Source organism: Manacus vitellinus, unplaced genomic scaffold (assembly GCF_001715985.3).
Source record: "Manacus vitellinus isolate BGI_N305 unplaced genomic scaffold, ASM171598v3 scaffold_20_pilon, whole genome shotgun sequence".
In the NCBI taxonomy this organism is placed as follows: Eukaryota; Metazoa; Chordata; class Aves; order Passeriformes; family Pipridae; genus Manacus; species Manacus vitellinus.
In genome coordinates this window covers 1,753,972-1,776,478 of record NW_021939471.1, presented here as the reverse complement: position 1 = coordinate 1,776,478, position 22,507 = coordinate 1,753,972, and the positions used below count along the sequence as shown (strand labels likewise).

General features: G+C 41.9%; 1 protein-coding gene across 1 annotated transcript in view; it reads right to left on the bottom strand.

Annotated features, from left to right (window-relative positions):
• Window positions 1–22,507, bottom strand: part of UNC80 (unc-80 homolog, NALCN channel complex subunit) — a 117,647-nt gene that overhangs the window by 56,192 nt on the left and 38,948 nt on the right. Inside the window, exons 22-27 of the mRNA XM_018071749.2 lie at window positions 19,753–19,925; window positions 14,190–14,402; window positions 11,709–11,844; window positions 8,975–9,108; window positions 6,370–6,535; window positions 1,119–1,219 (exon numbers count right to left, since the gene is read on the bottom strand). Coding sequence (XP_017927238.1) covers window positions 1,119–1,219; window positions 6,370–6,535; window positions 8,975–9,108; window positions 11,709–11,844; window positions 14,190–14,402; window positions 19,753–19,925 — 923 coding nt within the window. The remainder of the gene's footprint in view (window positions 1–1,118; window positions 1,220–6,369; window positions 6,536–8,974; window positions 9,109–11,708; window positions 11,845–14,189; window positions 14,403–19,752; window positions 19,926–22,507) is intronic.

Here is a 22,507-nt window from a genome sequence, read left to right as displayed (position 1 = left end):
GTGTTTGCTTGCCTGTTCTGGCCTCATGTTATTTTGGCGTCAGTCAGGAATAACTCAACATTTGTATCAATGTGCATATAGTGTAAGTCTAATCAGCACTGCATAGCCTCTAGCCAGCCTGAGTGGCTGACACAGAGTGAGGACACCACGCTCCAGGCATTCAGGTTTCCTGCCCAGTCACCATCTTCCAAAAAAAGACAACTGTCAAGAACGGCTTCTGACATCAAAGCCTGTTCTTGCCCACACCCCATAGGAATGGGGCAGCTGAGAGCAGACTGTATGAAATACTTGAGAGAAAGAGTGGGATATCAGCTCAGTATCGGCAGCTGTCTTTCCCAAAGGCAACTCGGAAGTCACACATCTGTGCAGGACACAGTCAGTCTGTGCACAGCTAGTCAATCCAAAGACAATTAATCTGTGCACAGTGAGTCAATCAAAAGCATGTGCACAAGGACACACTGACTGTACTACTCCATGACAGTGTGTCATGAGGCAACAGAGGTAGATGTGTGCAGTCCTTGGATACAAGCAGATTGAACGGTGTAGACTTGCACAGCTGACTTTTGGCAAGTCTAAATTGTGGATACAGAGATTGCCAAAACGGATGTCTTAGACCCTGCATGACCAAACCACAATTGCACTGTTGTATTCCCTGTCTGTTGGATAGAGCTGGAACTACACAAGGCCCTACTGGGTTAGTCAAGTAGCCTCTAAAATGCCACTTCTCAGAAACCAGGAGCCCAGCTCACACTGTAGTCCATTCTGCTGCTCTCCCTGAACTACCCACTACTAGCCATGCTGAAGATAAGATACTGGGCTAACGGATTTTTCAGCTGAGGGAGCATGGCTGTCCCTGGACACCTAGAGAGAAAGTCCATTTCCCCTTAAAAATTAAATATATGAAATAGACAGAGGGAGCAAGATAAAAACTTTCTGGGTTTAGTCCATTTTAGAAATGGCAAACAGATGATTTCCAAAAGTCGCACCTTACTTACACTTTAGATCCTTGATGCTGTATGGAGAAAGCACAGACTGTGATCTGGTTACTGCCAGCCAGCACAAAGGTTTTCCTACTGAAAATGCCATCCTTGAGAACACCACCAGTGACTTGTACTTACATGCAGCCACGACATATTCCGATGATAGTTCTCCTCCATGCCTGTGTTGCTCAGCACCTCGGGTTCAATGCTGGGCTCGCTTGCGCTCCAAGGGCTCCCTTCTTCAAAAGAAAAATACCCAAAAGGTGGTTGTTTTTAGTGTTCCCCATGTGCTTTAAGAGTAGCGGCAGCACTTGTAAGCCAGGCCAGCCTTGAGGGAACAGACCAATCCTTGTATCATGCTGGCTTGACACTTACAAGAACCATTTGGACTTGGCTCACAGGCCATCCTGTCAGCAAACATTGCTCCCTCCCCACTTTTTTTTTTAATTGAAGGAGAAAGGATAATAAAAAACCATCAGAAACAAATTCTTTGCACCATTCAGATGCTGCGAATGGTTGGTTTAGTGATCTGCATTGACTGGGCTCTGTGGTTAAAAATGCCAACAAAAATCCAACCAGAAGTGGCATCCAACTGGAAATGCCAGTGGGCAAAGTCCCTGCTAATTGCCCATGGGAACTGCTAATGTCATGGGGATGAAAGGGGAAAAAAATCCTGATTATAGCACACTAGTTCTGAAGAACTCAGACAAGAGAGAGATTTCTCTGGGAACTTCACTGATCCCTGTGTTTCCTCTAGCCATTTCATACCCTATGGACCTCCTATAAAACTGACATTAATGCTGTTAAGTGTTGGCTGGAGATGAATTCTGGTTTATCCTTTCTTTCTCCTCTTTAAGTGAATTGTGACTTGCCAAAGTCTAGAGAACAGGCAATCTCACTTGCCATGTTCACCTACTGAAGCATCTTCTGGGTAACATAAAAATGACCATTAAGTTTGGGAGGTTATTTCAGCTCCAAATGTATCCACAGTTTTTGGTTAACACTCCTAGCAGAGGAAGCCCCTTTAGTTCAACTGTGATGGAGATTTCTCACAGCAGGATGCACATTTGGTTTCCATAAGGTACATGTATGGATATTTATCTTTTTAAGACTGAGGAAAGCAGCTGTAAACTGTAAAAATAGATATATATGCCAATATGTAGAAATATAGCATGTAGCATGTAGGTGTTATGTTCTACATATAGGAAGATATATTTTACATGTCATATGACATGCCTCTGGCATCACATCTGATATAAATTATGAAGTGCATGTCCATATATATATATATATACACCTATATATATATATATTTAGCCAATCTGTTGTTCATGTAATCATTATATCATAAGATTTAGGAGTATGTGTCTGTGCATATATACACAGGCACATGCTTCCCTAAAGACAGCAAGTGTTTGGCTGGCAAGCCCCAGCATTCCAAGAGTTCATGCTCTAACACGGAGCGCTGAATTGACAAACTGTGCATGGAGCTGATGCTGCACCCAGGATTTGAGACATGTTCCTCCCAGGCCCTAGTCTAGGAAGTTCTCTGAAGAGGACTCTAAATTTTTCCTAGCCTGCTGGGGTGGGGGTCTCTTGCCATTTCTAGCTCTGCTGCAATCACATCAAGAGTTTAGGTCCTGCCTATTGTCCCCTCCCTTTCCACCCACTCGTCTAAGTTACCTATATCAGTGACAGTGTCCCTGCTGTGGGACAGCTGCAGCTCCTCATTCTCAGACTCTGAGTCCTGCCGTGATAACTTGGTGCTCTTTAGGCTGCCGGCCCGGCGAATGCTGGAAAGGGAACCCCCCTTCTTCACCCGGAAACTGCGGGTTCCTTTAATCTGGAGCAAGCGGGAGCCTCCTATCCTGATCTTCCTGCTGGGAACTGTATTAAAAGAATAAAAGAGGACTTTTTTCCCCTTAATTTTTCCCCATTTAAGAAAGAAAGAGATCCTGGCCCTCCCCCCCCTCCCAACCCTTTGCTGCCAGCCTGTATTGCAGCATCTTTTCTTCTACCAGGGAATGTGGAGCCAGAGGCTTCCTCCAAAGCCACCGCCAATGCAGCTCTGTCAATCGGGCAGTAAAGATGCTTTACAGAAATGTGTTCAACATCTCATTTCCTGGACATCTGGTACATCACCTTCGGCCTTGTCTGTATTTGGAATTAGCCCTCGTTCAACCACCAGCAAGTAGAGTCATCTGCTCTAACAGAAACCCAAAATGTGGACAAGGAAAACCTACGATTCACACAAATCTGAATCAATTCCTGCCAGGAAACAGGATCTACCCAGTGGATGTGAACTCCAGTTTTCTTTGCCAGCCCTTGGGGTTCACATTAGTGCAGGATCACCTCTTGCTAGGGATAGATGGCTGAATCCCAAGCATGAACAAGGCACCATGGACAAACCTACTTTACCATGGGCCTAGGTTCTGTAAACGTCACTGAGCTCTGCAGTAGGATCAATTATTTATTCATACAGCATGTGTGACTGCAGAAGGGTAGTGTGCTTCATGAGGTCAGCATGGAAGACTTCTTTGAAGTAAGATTTGCATAAGTCCATGTCTCTGCATGTTACTCTTCGTCATTAGAATGCTTTAGAGGAAATGGGAGCACGTAGATCCTCTCCTTCAGACAAATCAGCAGCTTTCAGGCATTAACAACATCCATTGACACTCTGCATTTTTGATGAGCACAGACATGAAATGGTTCAATGTTCAAAGCACCAACCGTTTGCACTTTCATTCTCCTCTTAGTTCAAAGGCAGTACATAGCAATATGTCAGTCCAAATGTTGCAACACTCAGTCATTTTACTGCAGATCTAATCAGACAAGGCCACATGTGATCAATTACCTTTTCGTGTGTGGTTAGGAATGAATGAGATACAGCTTTTTGGATATGATGGGTAAGCAAAATATTTAAATAGAATTGTATTTTGGCTTCAGGAAAAATCAAACACACTTTTACTCCCGAGAATGCCCCTAATTCCTCCAAACCCAATTCCCATCCCCATAACCAGTGGCTAACGTCCTGGTCGCAGACAGCTGGAAACGTTTTAAGAGCTACTCCTCAGTCCTCATGAATCAGGCGGGCAAATCACTGTTGAGTGACCAGAGAATCTCCCTCCAAGTGACCATGCTGAGTTCCTTAGCAATCACTACTGCTTGAATCACGTTCAGATCAGCCTCCTGAATACCAAACCACTTAAGCTTGTAACTTGTAACTGCATTTTGTGAAGTCTGCAGAATCCCATTTTGGCACTCAAAGAGTACATATGATCCTCTGAGAACCTTTATCTACCTAGCTGTATTATCTGTATTTCAAACCTACCTGAAGCAGATTCTACACAGTAAACTCATAGCTTTTGGATAGCTGCTAAGCCATGCCTGGGGGGAGCAATGAGAGCAAAGTTTTTAACACTCCGGAAAAAAAATGAAAGGAAACAGATTAGTACTCATCAAAGAGGTTGAGGTAAAGAAACCTGTCACTGCAGGCAAGAAAAGTTTAGTTACATTCACACAACAACATTTTCCTATCTAGGAAAGTGTAGATTATGAAAGGTGCCTCTGCATCTATTGCGTTTGGCCCAGGTGGACCCCCAGAAGAATATGCTGTGGCCAAAGAAAAGAACATAATTATTGTAATTTTAAACTATAACATTATCCTGCACTTATTTAGCTTCTAAAATATTGGAATTAAATTTTTGCTATAGTAGGATTCAGCCTTCCTACTATAGTCACTTTTCCCATGCCTACAGTGCAGTAAAGAGGCAGCTTTAGTAAAGGAAAACTACATGACAGCTTAGGGAAAAGGGAAAATGGAAAAAAACCAACTAAAATTGCAGGAAAATGTAGTTTAACAGAAGCCAGAATAAAGAAACTTAATACTATATTTGCAAAAATAATTCTGCATTATGCCTGCAGCACAGTAACATGTGCAGGAAAAGCAAAGTCAGCATTGTCTCTGAGAAAAATAGGATAGTTAGAGACTGGCCACCAGCATTTTCCAGCAGGACTGCATGCTTGAAGGCATTCTCCCACTCAGGTAATATCCCAGTGGGTGGAACTGCTCCCTGAAAAGCTTAAAAGTGGTTTCAAGTAATTGTCATAAAACTATTTTCAAAACAAACCCAACCCCAAACCCAAGCTTTTCCTCATCTAAATAGGTAAAGACATCTTATCCCACTCATGTTACCCTATCAGACACCCCATAAGGCTATGTGCTTCTCTGGGCTGCCAATATGCCAAGGATACACAAAATGAGCATCAATTTATCCAGCTCACCTTTCTTAGGTGGGTACCTAGCTGTCTCCACAGAAGTAACTGTCCCCCCTGACACACAACCTTGGAGAAAGTTTTATACTGTGCAAGCCTTGGAAGCATTTGTATTATTTTCTCCAGTGATTGTGGCAGGGTCACAGCTGAAGACAGCACAAACTTTATCCAAAGCCCCTTGAAGTCAATAAAAACTCCTCTGAATCATTAATAGACATTACAGTTCCTAGGGGATAACCAGCCACAGACTCCACTGTTTTCAAACAATCATCAAATGTTTATCCTTTTCAAATGATCATCAAAATTATCATTCAAACATCTGCACCTTTAAATGGCTATTATGAGACAGAATGTAAACAGTTCTAGAAAAATTGTTAGAGGGAGAATCATTTACAGGTCTGGCAGTTTAGTCTCTAATTGCAAATACACACGATGACTGTATATTGTATTGCAACACTTGTACCATCAGATATTATGTGAGTTTTGCATGAGATGGCTCAAAAATGGAAACGATCTGCTATTCTCAGCAAACACAGTGAGCTTGAGGTTCGCTTGTACAGTATACATATGTTGGTAACATCAATCTGCTAGCCATCAAAAGCCACACAGGTGTGTATTTTTCATGTGGTAGCAAAGAATTCAAGAGATCAAGTGATCAACCACTAATTCTGTAAGATGCCATGACTTCAAAACTGGTACAGATTTCCACAGAAAGATACAGATATTCCCTCCTATCTGTGCTTTCCCCAAAATGAAAAACTGTAATCAGAGCAAAAAACAAACAAGAACATTTCATTTTTAAAGTGAATCAAATAGTGATACTTGTCTCAGCATCCCAATGAGAGATGGTTTCAAACAAGGAATGCTCCTTTTTAGCAATCTTGCAATGCTCTCAATCGGTTTCAGTCATAGCACTGTTTTATAAAATTTAACATCTTTGCTTCTCACATTCGTTATATTGGACCCTGAAGGCCAGAAGCGTCTCAGAAATTATTCAAAGCCACGTGACTCCATGGCTGCCCGCTCTTTAACACGGTCTATGCAAATGAAAACATAAAATCAAGCGCCACTTCACAAGCCCTGAGAACACAGAAGCCTTATTGTGCTGACAAACCTTTTTTCTCCTCGAAGCCAGCCTCAGATTTGAGGGTGTGGCTGCTGCTGTGCAGGGAATCCTTTGAATCTTCGTTTTCATCCAGAACCCCAGCAAAGCTGATCTTTCTTTCATACCTATGCCGGTCCATCTCAGGGTCCAGACGCAGCCTGCAGCTCTCCAGATCCTGTAGCAGAATGTAGACCACACAGATGTGTCAGCAATATGAGCCTCCATGCTTTCCACTGCAACTAGAGAAGCTTCAGGAGAACTGCTTCAAAATGAGAATTTATTTCTATCACACACTGTCAGAGACTGAAACAGTTAATGGTTTACACATTCTAAGATCACCAAAAGGCCTTTGCAAACTGAAAAGCAGCAGCTGCTCACCCCTTTCTCCCCCCCTCAATACTGCTAAAGGATCAGATAAGTGGGTGCCATTGTCCAGTTATCCTGGATGCAGATGTCTGCCTGAGGAAGGGAAGAGGCTAAGAAGAGGCAAGTCCTGCAAGGCGGGAAAATCCCTTTTATCATGCCAGTGTCCTCCCTTTCCATGAACTCATCTCAAATGTTGGACCATGATGGACCATGATTGATGCTGGTACAATAGGCGGCTGCAGCTGCCTTTGGAGGTGTCCGAGGCTTGTGGCATGGCCCGTGACACTGCCCATTGTAAAACTCCCCACCTGGGGAGGTACAAGGCGTTCTCACCTGAGCTGGAAGTGTACAATAACTCATAACTTCTTTGAGTTTTGGGGGGGGCTTCCCCCCGCCCCAATGGATCAAGACCACCACTTCAACTAACAGACATGGAAGATGCAACTACCAAGTTTCATCGCTGGATCCCATGGGCGGTGACTATACATATCTTTCCACCTTTATCCTTTCTTTCCCTTTCTCTCCCTTATGCATTTCCTTAAGTGTTACCTTTATGCTCTAATGATTGCTATATTGCTATAGATGACATTGCTGTAGATGCCTTAATATTGCTACACTTTAATAGTGCTATATTGCTATGCTTTAATATTGCTATACTGCTATAGAAGTTCTTCAAGGCTGCCAAGGCTCTGCTCCTATCTGTGGTACAGGTACACCTACAAACACCAATGGAAGTGAGATTTGCCCCACTGAAATTTCAGCTTTGTGGACCATAACATTATGTACTTGATTTTCTTGGAAAGGAAACATCACTCCAAAAATACAGAGACTCAATATTTTAATCTGGAGTGTTGTTGGCTCCTTTCTTTCCCCCATACAAAGTCAGAAGCAGCACTCTATGGCCATTTTCTCTAATAGCCTCTTGCATAATGTGACCTTAAGGTTTCTTCCACCTATGCATCACAGAATAATTTCTCCTCCCTTTCTCCCATATACAAGTCTGAAAAGCTATTAATCAGTTGCATTTCTATCTGACACAAAAGCACAAATTTCTACTGACCTTCATTATCAAAAATATTCTTAGTTCCAAGCCTAACTACTTAACTGAGATGACTTCTAAACCCTGGTATTATACAGTCATTTATAATGTGGTAAAAATATCAACTAAGTGTTCAAGGAGGACTTCTGCTGAATTTATTACTTTTTAACACTGCCCTTCTTGCATACTTGGGGGCTGAGCCACTTCATTGTAGGTCACCCACAGCCTTTGAAATTAATTTCAGAACCTAATTACAATAATGCTCAGCTAAATCAGCCTGTCAAGCACAATTGCCATCAGCAAAAAGTGTTCTGTCATTAACAAAAACCAAAATAGTAGGGCTAAATCCTTCATATTCACTTGGAAATTTAACTTCTCATTCTTTCTTTACAATTTTTATCCTGATTTTCTACAGAAATTTGTCTTAAAAGATGAAACCATGTCTGCCATTCAAATCTTATCCCATTCTACGCTTACCAGCTCTGAAGCTGATGGTCACCTTCAACTTAATTTGTCAAAAGATAACTGCATGCCTGTGTATTTTGTAAAACAACAGGCTAAAGGCAATGTTAAACCACAGTATTTGATGTGAGAAAATCCACACAAGAATGAACCACTGGAAATCAGATTTCATGGGTTCTGCTTTTCACAACATTAGTTGTCACCTAATCAGCCATTACTCTTTATGCCAGGATTTGATTATGCTTCAGTCTCATGAAGGTTTATTTCTTTCCTTGCTTCTTTGTCTTCATTTCTTTCCTTTCTTCCCCCAGTCCTCTCAAGTCTGTTGTCTAACCCAAACCAAAAATCTGCAGGATTTAAGCCTCAGCAAATTCTCTGTAAACCATTCTGTTCCCTTCTCCCAACCACCCTGTTCAGATACCTCTGATAACTGGCTCTCCTTATCAGCTATTTAGCATGTGAGCTGTCTCCTCTTGCAGTCCATCTCAGGTGCCCCACACCCAGCTTCTCAATCCCTTTGCTGCCCTCATCTCTACTTTGAAACTTGAACTTCCAGCACATGTTGTACTTTCACAGCCTTATCTTCTTAATCAACCATCTGATGTGCCCTGCCCATCTTCTGTTCACCACACAATAGCTCCTTTCTCCCTGCAGAGATCCACTGCAGTTTTTACTCCACCCTTTCTCTCCACAGAACCCAGGGAGTTCTGTGGGCATGGCCCTCTTCAACGTGCATGGTCCACGTACCATGAGAGGCTCGGTCCGCGGCCTGGCCATGTAGGGAAAGGTCTCTCGAAGGAAAGTAGTTATCTCCAGGAGAAGCTGACAGGCTGCCATCTTCAGTGCAAAGGGACAACAACATCTGGTAGGATTCACAGTGCCTAGGAAAGAATAGTTCTATCATGAGCTAGGAGTTTATACAGGATCTGGAACCAAGAGGTGATGGACATTGTCACATATGGTGCACAATGCAAACTGCACTGAAAAAGAGGAAAATCCACACTTCTGTCTATGCTACTTTGCCTACACTAAAAAAAACACAGTCAAACAAATATCAATCCATGTATTTACCAGCACATGCAATAGTACTAGTATATGATATATTTTATTGTATTGTATTACATTATGTTACATTACATTACATTATATTATATTGAAATAACACTATGATTTACTATGGTATATATTAGAGTATATTATGTTGAAGTACCTACTAAACTAACATGAGCTTATGGCATTTTGTATAAACCTCATTTAAAGTTAATACAGATTAAGCAGTAGATGCCCTTTGTCCTCTTTTCAGCTTTGCATTCACAGCCACATCTTTTGCAGTTCTAGAAAAGAGCCACTTTCAAATACAGAAAATTTTCTAAAAATATATGGAGTTATGACTAGCCAGCAAAGAGGTACTGTTCCTATTATTATTAATTACTTCCCTGATAACTGGAAAAGACAGCCTCCTTTGAAGTCAAGCTGCATTTGTGCAAGGAATCCATGTGCAATTTAGACACAATCAAGGGGGAAAAAAAATCAAACTGCTTAATCAAATCATACATTCAAATGCTTAACCTAAAACAAAGTGGGAAAGGGAAGAGGGATTATCAAAATACTTGAAGTTTTGTCTCAGCTGCATCTAAACAATCAGCTTCAAAAGCCATGGACTTCGTAACCCATCTAATGCCATTCAAAGCTTGGAAAGTATGAAGGATTCTTCGGTACTTGATCAATTTGAAAAACACCATTTAGGCTAATGGACAGCAAAAAAAAGTAAATAAAAAATTAGTTGTGACAACAACTAACCATGCCCTTTTGTTTTTAGTAATGTCTGGTATTACCACCTACATACACGTCAGAGAGGTCAGTGTTTTCACTTGCTCTCCCCATGTACGATCTAATTACTTTTTGCAAAGAAAAAGACTAAACCAAAAAAGTGAGAAGACTCTGCAGGGATCAGATAAGACCAGATTAATTCTGTGATGCTTGCCAAGTCTTCTGTACACATTACCAGTAATGAACTGTGGACTTTGTAAGGACTAAAATAATCGAACTATCAAATACACACAAGACATACAGTGTAAAGGAATATCCAACTGCATATTTTATGCTCCTCAGTCTACTCCCTGCAGCATACAAGGCAGCTTTTGAAAAATCTCTGCCTTCAGCAAGAATGCAGATCAGTTATTTTCAGAGCCTGGCTTTCAGGAGAGCACTTCAGCTTTTAAATTGCTTTCTAGACCACAACATGATCTCTGTTTGCTTGTCTCAGGGCACCCTTTTAAAGCAGCTCCACATCTCCCTGAGTGCCTGAACAGGGATAAGAAAGCCTATTCTGTCACTCAGTCATGAGAATGAAGTTCTTCATTTCTGATGCAGGAAAATTTTGTATGCATTCTCCTTGCTTTGGATATATCTCCTAAATGGCCGATAAGATACCCAGAACAGCCACTCATGTTCCTGTAGCTGCCAGCGCTGGCACACCACACACTGACACGTGGGAATGTCTTGCTCAGGGACAAGACAAGACCTTCTCTTGAGCTCATTTCCCATAAATGCCATTGCACTGCTCCCACCTGCTCCCCTCTACTCCAAAGTTGGCCTCTATGCAGAGATAAGCACAAATCCAGAACCACAGGAAGAGAAACCACAGAAGACAGATAAACAGTGCTGGCACACTACATCCAATGGGGAACAGCAGCACATGTATGTGGGAACCAGCACGTTACAGCACACACGGGTACACAAATGGTGCCTGGAGGGGGTATATTGGTTGTTACCACCTTCACCTACACCTACACCAGGATGTGTTTTGACATTTTACTTTGCTTCACGGGGCTTGCTGGAACTTGCATGCTTATCTAGACTTGCAGAATCAGTGATCTGGCACCTCCTCCCACCCGTATGCACACATAGGCACAAATGTGTGTGACTTAGTCATCCTGTTGTTATACAGATTTTTAGTGATCCTTTTCTTATCTACCACTGTACTATACCTCTGCCTGAAAATCAGGCAAATATACTGAAGTCAGGATTTAAAGGCCTTTAGTAGAGCACTGCCAATTCATGTCAGGTGAGGAGATGACTCTTCAATGGTCAGAAATAGAAAACAAGCTGATCTTACACAAATATTTTGACAGAGATAACTGGGAGGAATGGAGCCTGAGCACTTTTGGCACTCAGGTGACAGTGAGACTCAAGAAATAAATTATTACCCTCCTTATAACTGCAATTTCTGTGAACAGCAATTGCAACTCACTGCCTAGTTTCCCCCTCCCTTTTCCACCAAAGTCTCTCAGCTCTGCTACCCGTTTGTCATGTGGTACATCCAGGCACAGAAAGAGCAGGGGAAGAAGTTGGGGTGAAGGTGAGGGACTGGGAAATACAGCTGGGTGGCAAGAAGATGAAAAGAGAAAAAAAAATTAAGTGCTCCTAAAGCAGAGGTTCTTACAAGCGGGGGTTCTTGTAGTAAAGGGAGTCTCCTTACTGTCATCTAAAAAGTCTTCTTCCTCATCCTCCTTTCTCAGGCGCCTCTTGGTCTCCTCATCATAAATGAGGCCCAGCAGGTTGGCAGGGCTCTCGCTCTCAGCATGGCACAGCTCGTTGAGGCGGACACCAATCGCCTGCAGATGGGGAGAGAGAAGCACAAGGAGGAGAGAATTTCAGCTCAGCACTCTGGCAGTCAAGGGCTCTGCCCCATGCATGCCATAGAGGTGGTTCAGCCAGAACAGAATGTCCTGGCTTTATTTTTATTGTCTGGAGTGGAGGAAAGCATGACAGAAGACTAATTGCTATCAGAAGCATAATTTAGTTCCCCCTTTTTTTCAACTAAAATTTGCAAACAGTGTCAAATTTCAGGATGAAAAATTTTTGCAGATTTAGTTTAATAACAAACACCACCACCCCCCCCCCCAAACTGGCACATGACAGGTAGAAGGTGATCAGGTCATTATTTTGTATTAATTTCTTTCACTTTTCTTTCTTCCCTTAATACATGCGTTCCTGATTTTTGCTAAGTCTTTCCACTGTATGTCTTCTGTTTAAGAAACTATCCTGTGACTTAGGAACCCAGTAAGAGTCCCTATTTCCTCCACAAAACTGTTGACTGCCCACAGGAAAGCCTGCTTCTGCCTTTACAGGAGAGACTCCCTGATGTGCTTTCCAAAAAGGAACTGATGATATGCTTATAAAAGCTGGGAAGGTGCATAGGTAATGCTGTATGGGGTAACCCCTATAAAGAACACAGACAGATTTCCACTGAGCACTGTCACATTCTCCAGAAATGCATTGATCATTTATCATGGCTGTATGATCTGCATCTCCCTCTTTCTCCTTCTCTCCTCTTGCTCCCTCTGCTTCTCTTTCTCTGCTCCTTTCTTGATGTTTAGGTGGCTTGGAGCTAGAGGGATTGGATTTTGACTTAAGTGTTGTGGGTAGACTGGATCTTGACTTAAGTGTTGTGGATTAATATGTGCTGAGTTGGTAGTGTAGAAGAACATTTTGTCTAGCTTGTGTAGTGCCCTGTTTGAACCTTTGCCAAGTTCCCTTATTTTCTCCCCTAAATTAATAAAGGTATCTCTTGAGAACAAGTCTGTGTCTCACTCTCTTAACACTATTTCAAGGTATTAAAGAACCCTATATGTGTATATGTATGCTTGTGCCCGTTCTTTGTCAGAATCCAAGAAGGAATGTCTAGAAGCAGAGTCCACAAACAGAGATCAATAGTTCTGACTGTCTGCAACACATGCAAAAACACAAGGATTATGTAATCCTATGTTCTCTATTTGGAAGGAGTTCTCAAAGGAGTCAGGCTAAGGCAGTGACCTCACGGAGTACAGAAGCAGATACATTCACACTACATACTTTTTCATGGAACTTTGGTATTTTTGATTTTATTAGGATAATCTGTGTTTGAGACATAACAGAGAGTAAGGCTGCTCAGCTAGGATTTTCTGAGTTAGCTTTAGAAATGGAAGGAGGAGAGTTGCCAAGATACTAAGCTTGGGTGCTGTTTTGTGGTGGGAACGTACTGATATGTTCAGCATCAGCTCAAGGTTCCCCACAATGTGCTCCACTGAGAAGCATGTGTTGGTTTAACCTAGGAGAATACAGGTCAGCAAGGCAGAATACATGGGTTTTTAACTCCCCCGAGCCTTGGATTTTATGCCTTTTTCTTTTTTTTTCTTTTTTTCTTCTTTTTGTGGGAAGGGCGAGGAGGATCATGATGTTCACTGTAAAAATCTGTGGTTTTGCAAAAAGAGGGGAAAAGCACAAAGCTCACTTCCAGATAAACATATGTAACAGGCACCACAGAGGTTACCATTTTGAGTTGTGTGAAATGACCCATAGTAAGTGTCAGACCTTCAGCAGGTATATTCTGTGGGGTTTCCAAGGAAACTGCAACTGGTATTGATAGGACCAGATAAGGTAATTGCTTAGTCCCTGTATGGTAGGAGACCATAATCAAATAAAACTTAAAGGAGTCAAGCTCCAAACAAAAAGAGTCAGTTCATCAGAAGACATGTAGTAGCCCTGCAGAATTCCTTGCCAAAGAATGATGACTGCTAACAGTTTTTATGGGTAAAGAGAAACTGAGTAAGTACATCAACGAGAAATCCATCAGTAAACATACAGCACCACATCAAGCTCAAGCAGCACTGGGCTAAAAAGGTTTGGAATCTAGAAAAAAAGAGAATTAGTACCACACCCTCTGCTCCTACTCTTTCCTAGCCATTCACATTTGATAAGTGGTGGAAAAAGGAGAGTGGACCTAATGGATCCTCCGAGGGAACATGTCAAAGTCACTTCCATTAGGAGAAGAGCTGGTCCTGACAGACTGAAGTGCAAGTTGGAAGGGTGGCTTATGAGTCCCCATTTTACTGAACTGGAGTTTTGTATAAGATCCAACTACCTTTACAGTCTGATATATTTTTAATGTAAGTAGAAGAGAAAAAAACAAACCACTTACATCTCCCCACTGGTAGAAGAGCTTAGCTGCATTCCACTGCAGCTTCTGGTTCCTTTTGTTGCCCACGACAGGTGACCGGCCACGGGACAGGCCTTTCTTAGTGATGTTCACATGGTGGCCCTTCATCCACTCGGGCCAGTTGCCACGATTGCAGCGGTGGACAAAGCGCGCGCACTCGAGGAACAGGGCCGCTCGCGCCACTACAGGAGCTTCCTGAAACGTTTGCAGAAAATCACCTTAAATACAAATGCATTGGAAAAGCTCCTTGAATGTTAGAGCACTCTGGGCTTTAATCAATTGCTTCGCAAGCTCGCCATGGAATCACACAGCATGAGCAGTCTCTCCATAAAAAACCTGACATCAGGATCTCACTGTGTAGGTCTCACCACTTGAGCTACTAAAAGCAAGGCTCATAAACACTGAACAGTCTTCTTGCTCAGTTCAACCACTAGAGAGGCAGAAAGACACATTATAAACTCAAAAACAACCTTGTACTCTTCTGTAATGCTTTCCTTCAGAAACGATCTGTCAAAAGCAGAAGCATGCATCTGGCACTGCTGCTGCAGGAACAAGTCAAACTGTATTTCCACCTTTGCTAGTGAGGCTGCAAATACTGCAAGTGCAAAATGGCAGCATGGCCACATGAATCCTAGCATTTGCCACATTAAGTTCTGCTTATGGATCCTGGGCATGAAAGCATTAATGGAGGCTTGTTGAAACTAGGAAAAGCACTGTTTGGCACTTATAACAAGCAGATATGGAGAGGGAAATACATTACTGGCACAAGTCAACAAAATTTCACTGGCTGAACTTCAATGGTCTTAGCAAGCATCAGTCAATTTAGTACTGAAATAACAACAGGCAGCTGAGTTTTGAAGGGTTGACTATTTTCCAGAAGAAAATCCTCCTGTCCTTGGCTTGGAAGACCACTTTTCTTTAATGGGAGAAATGTTAGACCAATAACGAGTGCTTCTGCAACTCTCAAATATGTTCAAAAATGAACACTGTAATTTGTTTCCTGAAGAGTAGCTTAGACTCTGGAAGGAGTTTTCTTCCCAGCCAGTCTACAATTGCAAAAATAACATCTTTACAGACATGGGTAATTACTAAAAAGCAAATGGTTCTCCTTAAATTTCCATTTAATTTCCCACTCTCCTCCTGCAATTTTCACAACCAAAACCAGCCCTAGCTAGAAGATTGTAAAGTAAGAATACAATAATGCCCACAGTTTACAAGCTGGCTTTGAAAGTTTCCCTAACAGGAATTTCACAGAGTACAAACATGTATTCCATGCATTTTGATATTGGCAGCTTTAATGAGATAATTTAAACAGATCAGGATCTACTTATAACGGAGGGTTCATCATCTGTGGTCTATCAATAATAGACAGGCCCTGAGATCATGGAACATTATTAAATAGTGCTTCCAAAAGTGCTTTAATCAAAAGCTGAAAGCAAGAAATTTTAGACCAATGCTCCTAAAGTTTTGGAACTGATTTAAGAAATTATTGACACAACATCCTTTTGCAGCTTTTTGTTCAGATTTTACACAAATGTTGGAAGAAAAAAGCTGTCCCATTGCTCTGATGAGGAAGGCAGAAATCTGAAGCCAGGTACTGACAGCCAGAAACAAAACTAATATCTAGCATCTGGAAAAAAACCATTACAAATTACTTGTTACTCACATGCAATATGGAACACAGAATAGGTAAGGATTTTATTATTTTATTCTCACAGAGTAAAACCTTAACTACAGAGACATGCATGAACAGATGAAGCCCCAGCATTAAGTCTCCTCCTGGTTTTAGTTTACCAGTGGTAAAGTCACAACTTCTTAGCATATGGGAATCTTAAAGGTATGTGTTATAAATGTTATGAAAGCAGTTGATTACTATAATTAAAGGAGGGATATGTAGGATGGGGGGTAAAAGGGAGGAGCAGGAGTTCCAAATTAAAAGTCACTGAAAAGACCTCCTGCTTGAAGGAGGACTTTCTGAATATCATGGGGCATGAGCTCCCTGTGATTGCTTACCTGAGGCTCTGAGAAACCTGAAGCAGCAGCAGCAAGAGAAAGATGAAGATGTGACAGAATGGACAGGGATGGATTCACACCACAGAGAAACATATCACAAATGGAGAGAAATGAATCAGGCAGGTGATGCATAGCTGAAAAGAACACAAGTTACCATGGTCACTGTCAAAACTTGACACAGCAGCAATACTCTCACAAGCCTGCCCATGCAACTGTTCACAAGTCCACTTTTAATATCAGATCTACTATACTGCTTTCCCCCTGTAAATGGTTCTTTACTGTATAAATTGACATGAATTTAAGAAATCTAACATTTTAAGTCCTCACGTTGGAGCACTTCAACACAGAGCCTGATTTGTTCCAAACAACAAATGACCTGGGTGGGAGGGACCAAATACAGAATGGATTTGGAATTTTACAGCATCACATTAATGTTCACATAAAGCCAGTTCTGCAGTTTCATGGCTGCAGAGCATTTAGGTCCAGATTTGTTTTCAAGAACAATGAATTTTATAAAAGAGTAATCAAACAGTGGTGTTTTTTCTCGAGTCCTTTCTCAAACTCCGCATGGCATTTTGAGCAAAAATTTTTTTCCACGGCTCTCTTCAAGTTGAAAAAGAAAGGCACAAAATCGCAAAGTAAATTCAAGTACTGTCAAAAGGTGCTGACTGGATAGCTCTGCTTTGCCTAACTGCAAGTTAAGTCTAGCAGGAAAAGCAGCAGGAAAATTAGCTCAGCGTGTATACCGAAGACAGGTTGTGAGTAAATTGGTAACCAGTGCCTTGGAGAATTGCCTCAAAAACATTAGTTCAAATCTGTCTGGTTATATCTAAAAATGGTCAAGTACAATCCATGACACAGCTCTTTGTTTCTGTTCCCAGTCATTTACTCTGGGGACCTGTTTGTAGCAATGTCTGATTTCCTTTCAGGTCATATGCCGTCCTGTGGACAAATATTTCTGCCATGGAAACAGGGATATGGGAACAACTGGGCCTGCCTAAGACCCAGAGTGACATGAAGTCAGGATACTGGCAAGTATTTTTGCAGTTTAGACTTTGTTTCGGCTGTCCCAATACTTAGTAGGTCCTCTCAAACACAACCCTGCCAGAAAGCAGTAAAATTATTGCATTTCAGCAAGGATAAAATATTTACATGTTAGAACAGATTAATTTACACATCTTACTGGAGAAATGTAGTGGTGACAGATGTCACACACCATTAAACTGGTCAGAGGAAAGCTGGTATCTCCCCACCTGAGTCATTTATACTAGTCTAATTCACTGTGGCAAACCCGTACAAGCACCCAGGCTGACCAAAGATCTTGAAGCTGGTATAGGAGTGGAATTTTGAAAATAAAAAAGCACGCTTAAAAATTTATGGAAGAACTGAAATTGGATCTGTTCACCTTTCTTTTTTAAAGGTTGCCTTAGCAGCTAGGCTGGATAATAATGACTTAGGAAGCTTTTCATTTGCATCAGACCTGATTCAAACTACTACTTCAAAAGCCTGAAAACAGAAGTTAAAAAAACAGAATATTTTCTGTTTGGTGTGTTTTACTGACATAAAATGGGGGAATTTTTCATAACAGCCATTAAGCCATACATTGCCATTAAGCAATACAGTGAGATGACAGGCTGTCATCTTTTAAAACCTGCACTGCACGTGACTTCCGAAGTTCTATTTATCTCCAATACTTTGTAGGCAAAACACCAGCTGAAGAGGTACTTGGAGTGTTCTGTCTGTAACTACAACACGGTGTCCTTCATCTTTAGCTGCAGACCTTTCAGAAATTCTGATACCAAACTCTTCTGCATCATTCAGTGGAATGGAGAGAGAGTTAAATTCTAGTTTGTAAAAGCCAGCTCTGGAAGTCAGACAGACATCTTCAAACAGTTCATTCTCACTGGTAGTTTCCATCTGACTTCATACATGGGCACAGAGTAAGCTGGTCTGTCACTTAAGCATTTGGCAAATATAAAAAAGAAGTAAGACATTTACAGGCAATAGGGACAGAACTGTCCAATCCCTCTTTTGTCATCTGACTTATTAGCATACAGAGTAGCACATCCCCAGAAGGGTCTTGGTGACAGTTTTTAGGAATGAGCTCCTTCCTGCCCGTGCACCTTACGTTCCCTGTGTTATTTTAGCATTTGCAGGGTGGCAGCCTGGCAGCCTTGCAGAATGAAATTGGGTGAAGCACACCCAGCAGGTGTGACTATCCCCCCAAACCACCCTCTGAGCTCCCTGCAACCCTGACTGGTAAGAACCACTTCTGACTGTGAGAGCATGAGACAGGCTTCTCTATCAGCCACTGCTTCCATGGCTTCCAGCCAGAGGGACAACAATCTCCAACAGGAAGAGTGGGCACTAGTGAAGAAAACATCTGTCTACTGGAAGACAGAGAGGACTAGTCCAAACAGTAGAGCTAGATGGGAACTGATAGCAACAGCAACCTGGGACCAAAGTTAATGAGATGTGCTGAAATATGCAGCCTAAGGACGCCAGGTTAAGAAGAAGGTACAAAGCAGTGGTGCACAGAATGTAACATCCCTACAACTATGGGGCAGGCAAGGCAGCACAGCTCAGGGCACAGCAGTAGCAGGAAGGGAGAGTCCATGAGCCTGACATCTCCAGCAGTGAGCAAAAACACTGAATATGAGCACAAATAGCACAACAGTCAAAAAGGTGAGAGGTGGGAATTGAGGGATAGAGAGCATGTGGATGCTCTGCGAGCAGTGGCTTTCAATCTTTTCTCAGCTTGCAGGCATCCAAATATAGAAGGAAGTAGAAGAGCAGCATGCAGAGAAAAATTGCTAATAATTGGCTGGCTTTTCACAGCTGCATCTGTCACAGTCTTGTGCTTGTCACATAAGCACCTCACAGTCACAGAACCTCACTGGCTGATGAACCACAGGCTGAAGGCCACTGCTTTACAAATGGAAGGGACTGTTTTAAAACAGCAGCTGCAAGGAAAAGAAGGAAGGAGATACAGAAGAGACACTCAGTATCAGGAAGAAGGGACTGAATTGTGTCACTTCTGTAATTTGGATCTGCAAATTAGAAATATCTGCATAAATGCATAAAAGCATGCACACTGACATTTTAATTTTTTTCCATTGACTGGCTAATAGTTCAGTTGCCTAATGTATTAAGAACTCTGTCAGAACTCCTGAGTGTAATTCCTGTGCTTCTCCAAGCAGTTATCTAGTCTTCAATCCTTATTCTGCAGATTGACACTAACAGGAGAAACAGAATGGCTGCGAGCAAAGTATGAAGTCAACAATAAAAGCTTTGCACTAGCAATAATCTAGTTACAGGGAGCCGTGTAATAAGAAAGGATCCATTTTGTCTGCAAACTCATCCAGTCATAGATGCTAAAGCTCCAGCTAATGCCAGCACCACCAGCTGGCATTGCTGTGATGCTTTTCCTGCTTTCTGGGCGGGCACGAAGAGCATTAGTGACTGATAGTGGACCACAGCGTATGCACATGCTCTCACTCAGCAGGTAACAACAGACCAGTGAATGACTTACAAGATCTAGGGCTGCTGCCAAAATGGAGGCATCAGGGATAGTGCCTGGTTCACAGCAGTTCAGGAGAAACTGGAAGCGCTTCATGCCTTGGCGGATTGCTCCCAGGTTCACAACGTTCTTGGATTTTCCTCCTTCTTGGTTGGAGGTCAAGTGATCATCAAAGCTATGGCAACCTAAGGAGGTAGAGAGTACAGAGGGGATGCAGGGAGGGGTACGGAGAAGGGAACACAGTCTCTCACCAAAAAAAAAGTTGGACAAAAATCCTGATGAATACAGTTTTGGTTTAAATCCCTTTCTCACCTTGATGTGCTATCTTGAAGATAACAGGGGCGTTTTTAGAATACTCATGAATTCCACAAAACAGACATACAGCAAGTCAGATTCCGATATTGGTCATACTGATGTCTGCCCAGAACAATTCCACCATCCTCAGTGTGGAAACCTACTTCAACATAGGTAAACCAGGATGTGGCCCTTCCTCCCCACCTCTTTAACACAGACCATTTGCTTACTGCCTGTTTTTCCTGCATAATGTCCTACCTTACTTCTCTATTGCCTCTAAGTTTACCTTGAAGTGGAGCATGCATAAACCTTATTCCTCATGTATCAATTTAGTAATATATCATCTACTAGGACAGAGAAATCAGTAGTAAATTTTGGAGATGCTCTTTGTTACAATCAAGTACTGTCCTTTTTTTTAGGCATACATCTTCTGCAATTACCAGAACACCCAAAGTGATACTGGACTCAACTTCTAGGTATCATCATCATCACTCCAGCTTCTCTCACTTGAAGTGTCTTGCACTCTTTGGGATGGAAAGCTCCCTAATACGAGTTCCATTGGAAAAGGAAGCTGGCATCCCACTCCAGGGCTTCTTTCAAGCATGATTTAAAACTCCATGTATAGAGTTCACATGATAAAACAACTAATCCCAATAAACACTTCTAATGCAGAAGATCATTATGCAGTTGGTACCCAGAGCTGAGAGAATGGTAGAAAGACACAGATGAGAAATCTGGAAAGTAGTTTCAAAGTGGCTGGTCAAAACCAGAGTAGTCAGCTTCCAGGCTTTTTGTCTTTATCCATAATACTCTCCCTGTTTACACGTGAAAGCCCAAAAGTTTACAGAATACTAAAGGATAAAGCACTGAAGAAGAGAATATCGAGTGAAGAATTCAAGATTACTTTTAAACATGGATTTGAAAGACAAGAGTCAAACCATCAGGTCTACAGGACTTTGTGACTTCTTCAGGAAAGAAGAATGGCTGAAACTCAAAGTCCCTTTGAGATCGCACGCTCCAGAATTACCTGGAAAGCACTTAATCACCACAAACAAAAGTCACAACAGAAAATTACAATACAGATCTTAATTTTCCCCCGAAGGCAGAGGTATATCAAATTTCAAGAGACTTATTTACAAATTCTGTGGCTTTTCTCTCTCCAGTGAAGCTTTTACATAGTTTTCCAGTAAACAAAATGTTCCATGTTGGAAAATATTCCATTGAAATGGAACAAACAAACAAAGTAGAAAGAACAGATAGAACACTTACATATATGAGCTGTCACAAACACCCTTTTCTTCCATCTCCTCCTGTTTTCCTGCCCGTAGCATGTTATCTGAGCCTTCCTGCTATGACTCTTTTAACACTAACTCATTTGAGGTACAAACAAATGTTTCCTATCCAGGGCCCTGTTAGGGCTGTGCCTGTATGAGACAAAGAACAGAAACTTGCCTAAGGAATGTCCCTAACACATCCCTAACCCCCACTAGAAAGATCTAGGAGAGGTTTTGTCCATCTGAGCTTGGTAGTACTATCACTACAGCCCTTTGCAGCCCCAGCCTTGCATTTTGTTGAAGCTTTGCAAAAGAGTCCCTTGGAGGCAACTCATGATTGTCCCTTGCTACGCCCATCCTGGAGTAGCCTTACTGTGAGCAGGGCAGCCCTCACTGACCCAACGTTCCAGTGACTCAGCCCTGCAGGAGACCTCACCCAGAGAGCAGAGATGATTTCCTAACATAGGATACACAAGCTCTGCCCCCAAAAGGGTGTCCCTTGAATACCCTGACAACTTCTGTGGTCACTCACAACATCTTCAGCAAGCGCCCAAAGGAATGTTAAGGGTCTCGTGTAAATATACTGTAACTCACTTCTGCATATATGCTTTGTTCCTAGTATAGGTAAAAAGATCATTAAAACAAACATTTTTATGCATGAATGTGTATACATTTATGTGTATATATATGTATACATATGCACACATACAGATACACACACACATTTGCACGCTTACATACACGTCCAACACAGAATTCCCAGTGGTCCAGATGATTTCTCACAATGAAGGTTACAATTCGTAAATGATGTGACAAATTATTCTACATTTATTATTATTTTTTACTGTATTGTAGCTCACTTCTCTCCATTTTCTTTTAAATTTGGCCTGTTACGTTCAAAAACCCAAAAACACAAGAGGAAACACCACATGGAAAAACATGAGCAAAGTAATGGCACAGCACCATGAATGACAAGAATGGAAAGGCAGAAAGAGGTTCAATTTAATGCTTTAGGATCAGACCTTGGAGGGATTTAACAGTATGTCCATCCACCATCAACAGGCTTTTATTCTCTTCTCCATAAGCACAGAAAACCTGTTGATCTGTATGGAAGGCACAGAAGTACTGGAAATTTGAAGGCACTGTACTGTTGCTGTTCTACTGGGTTATAAACTGTCTTACCCTGAAAAGGCCTCACA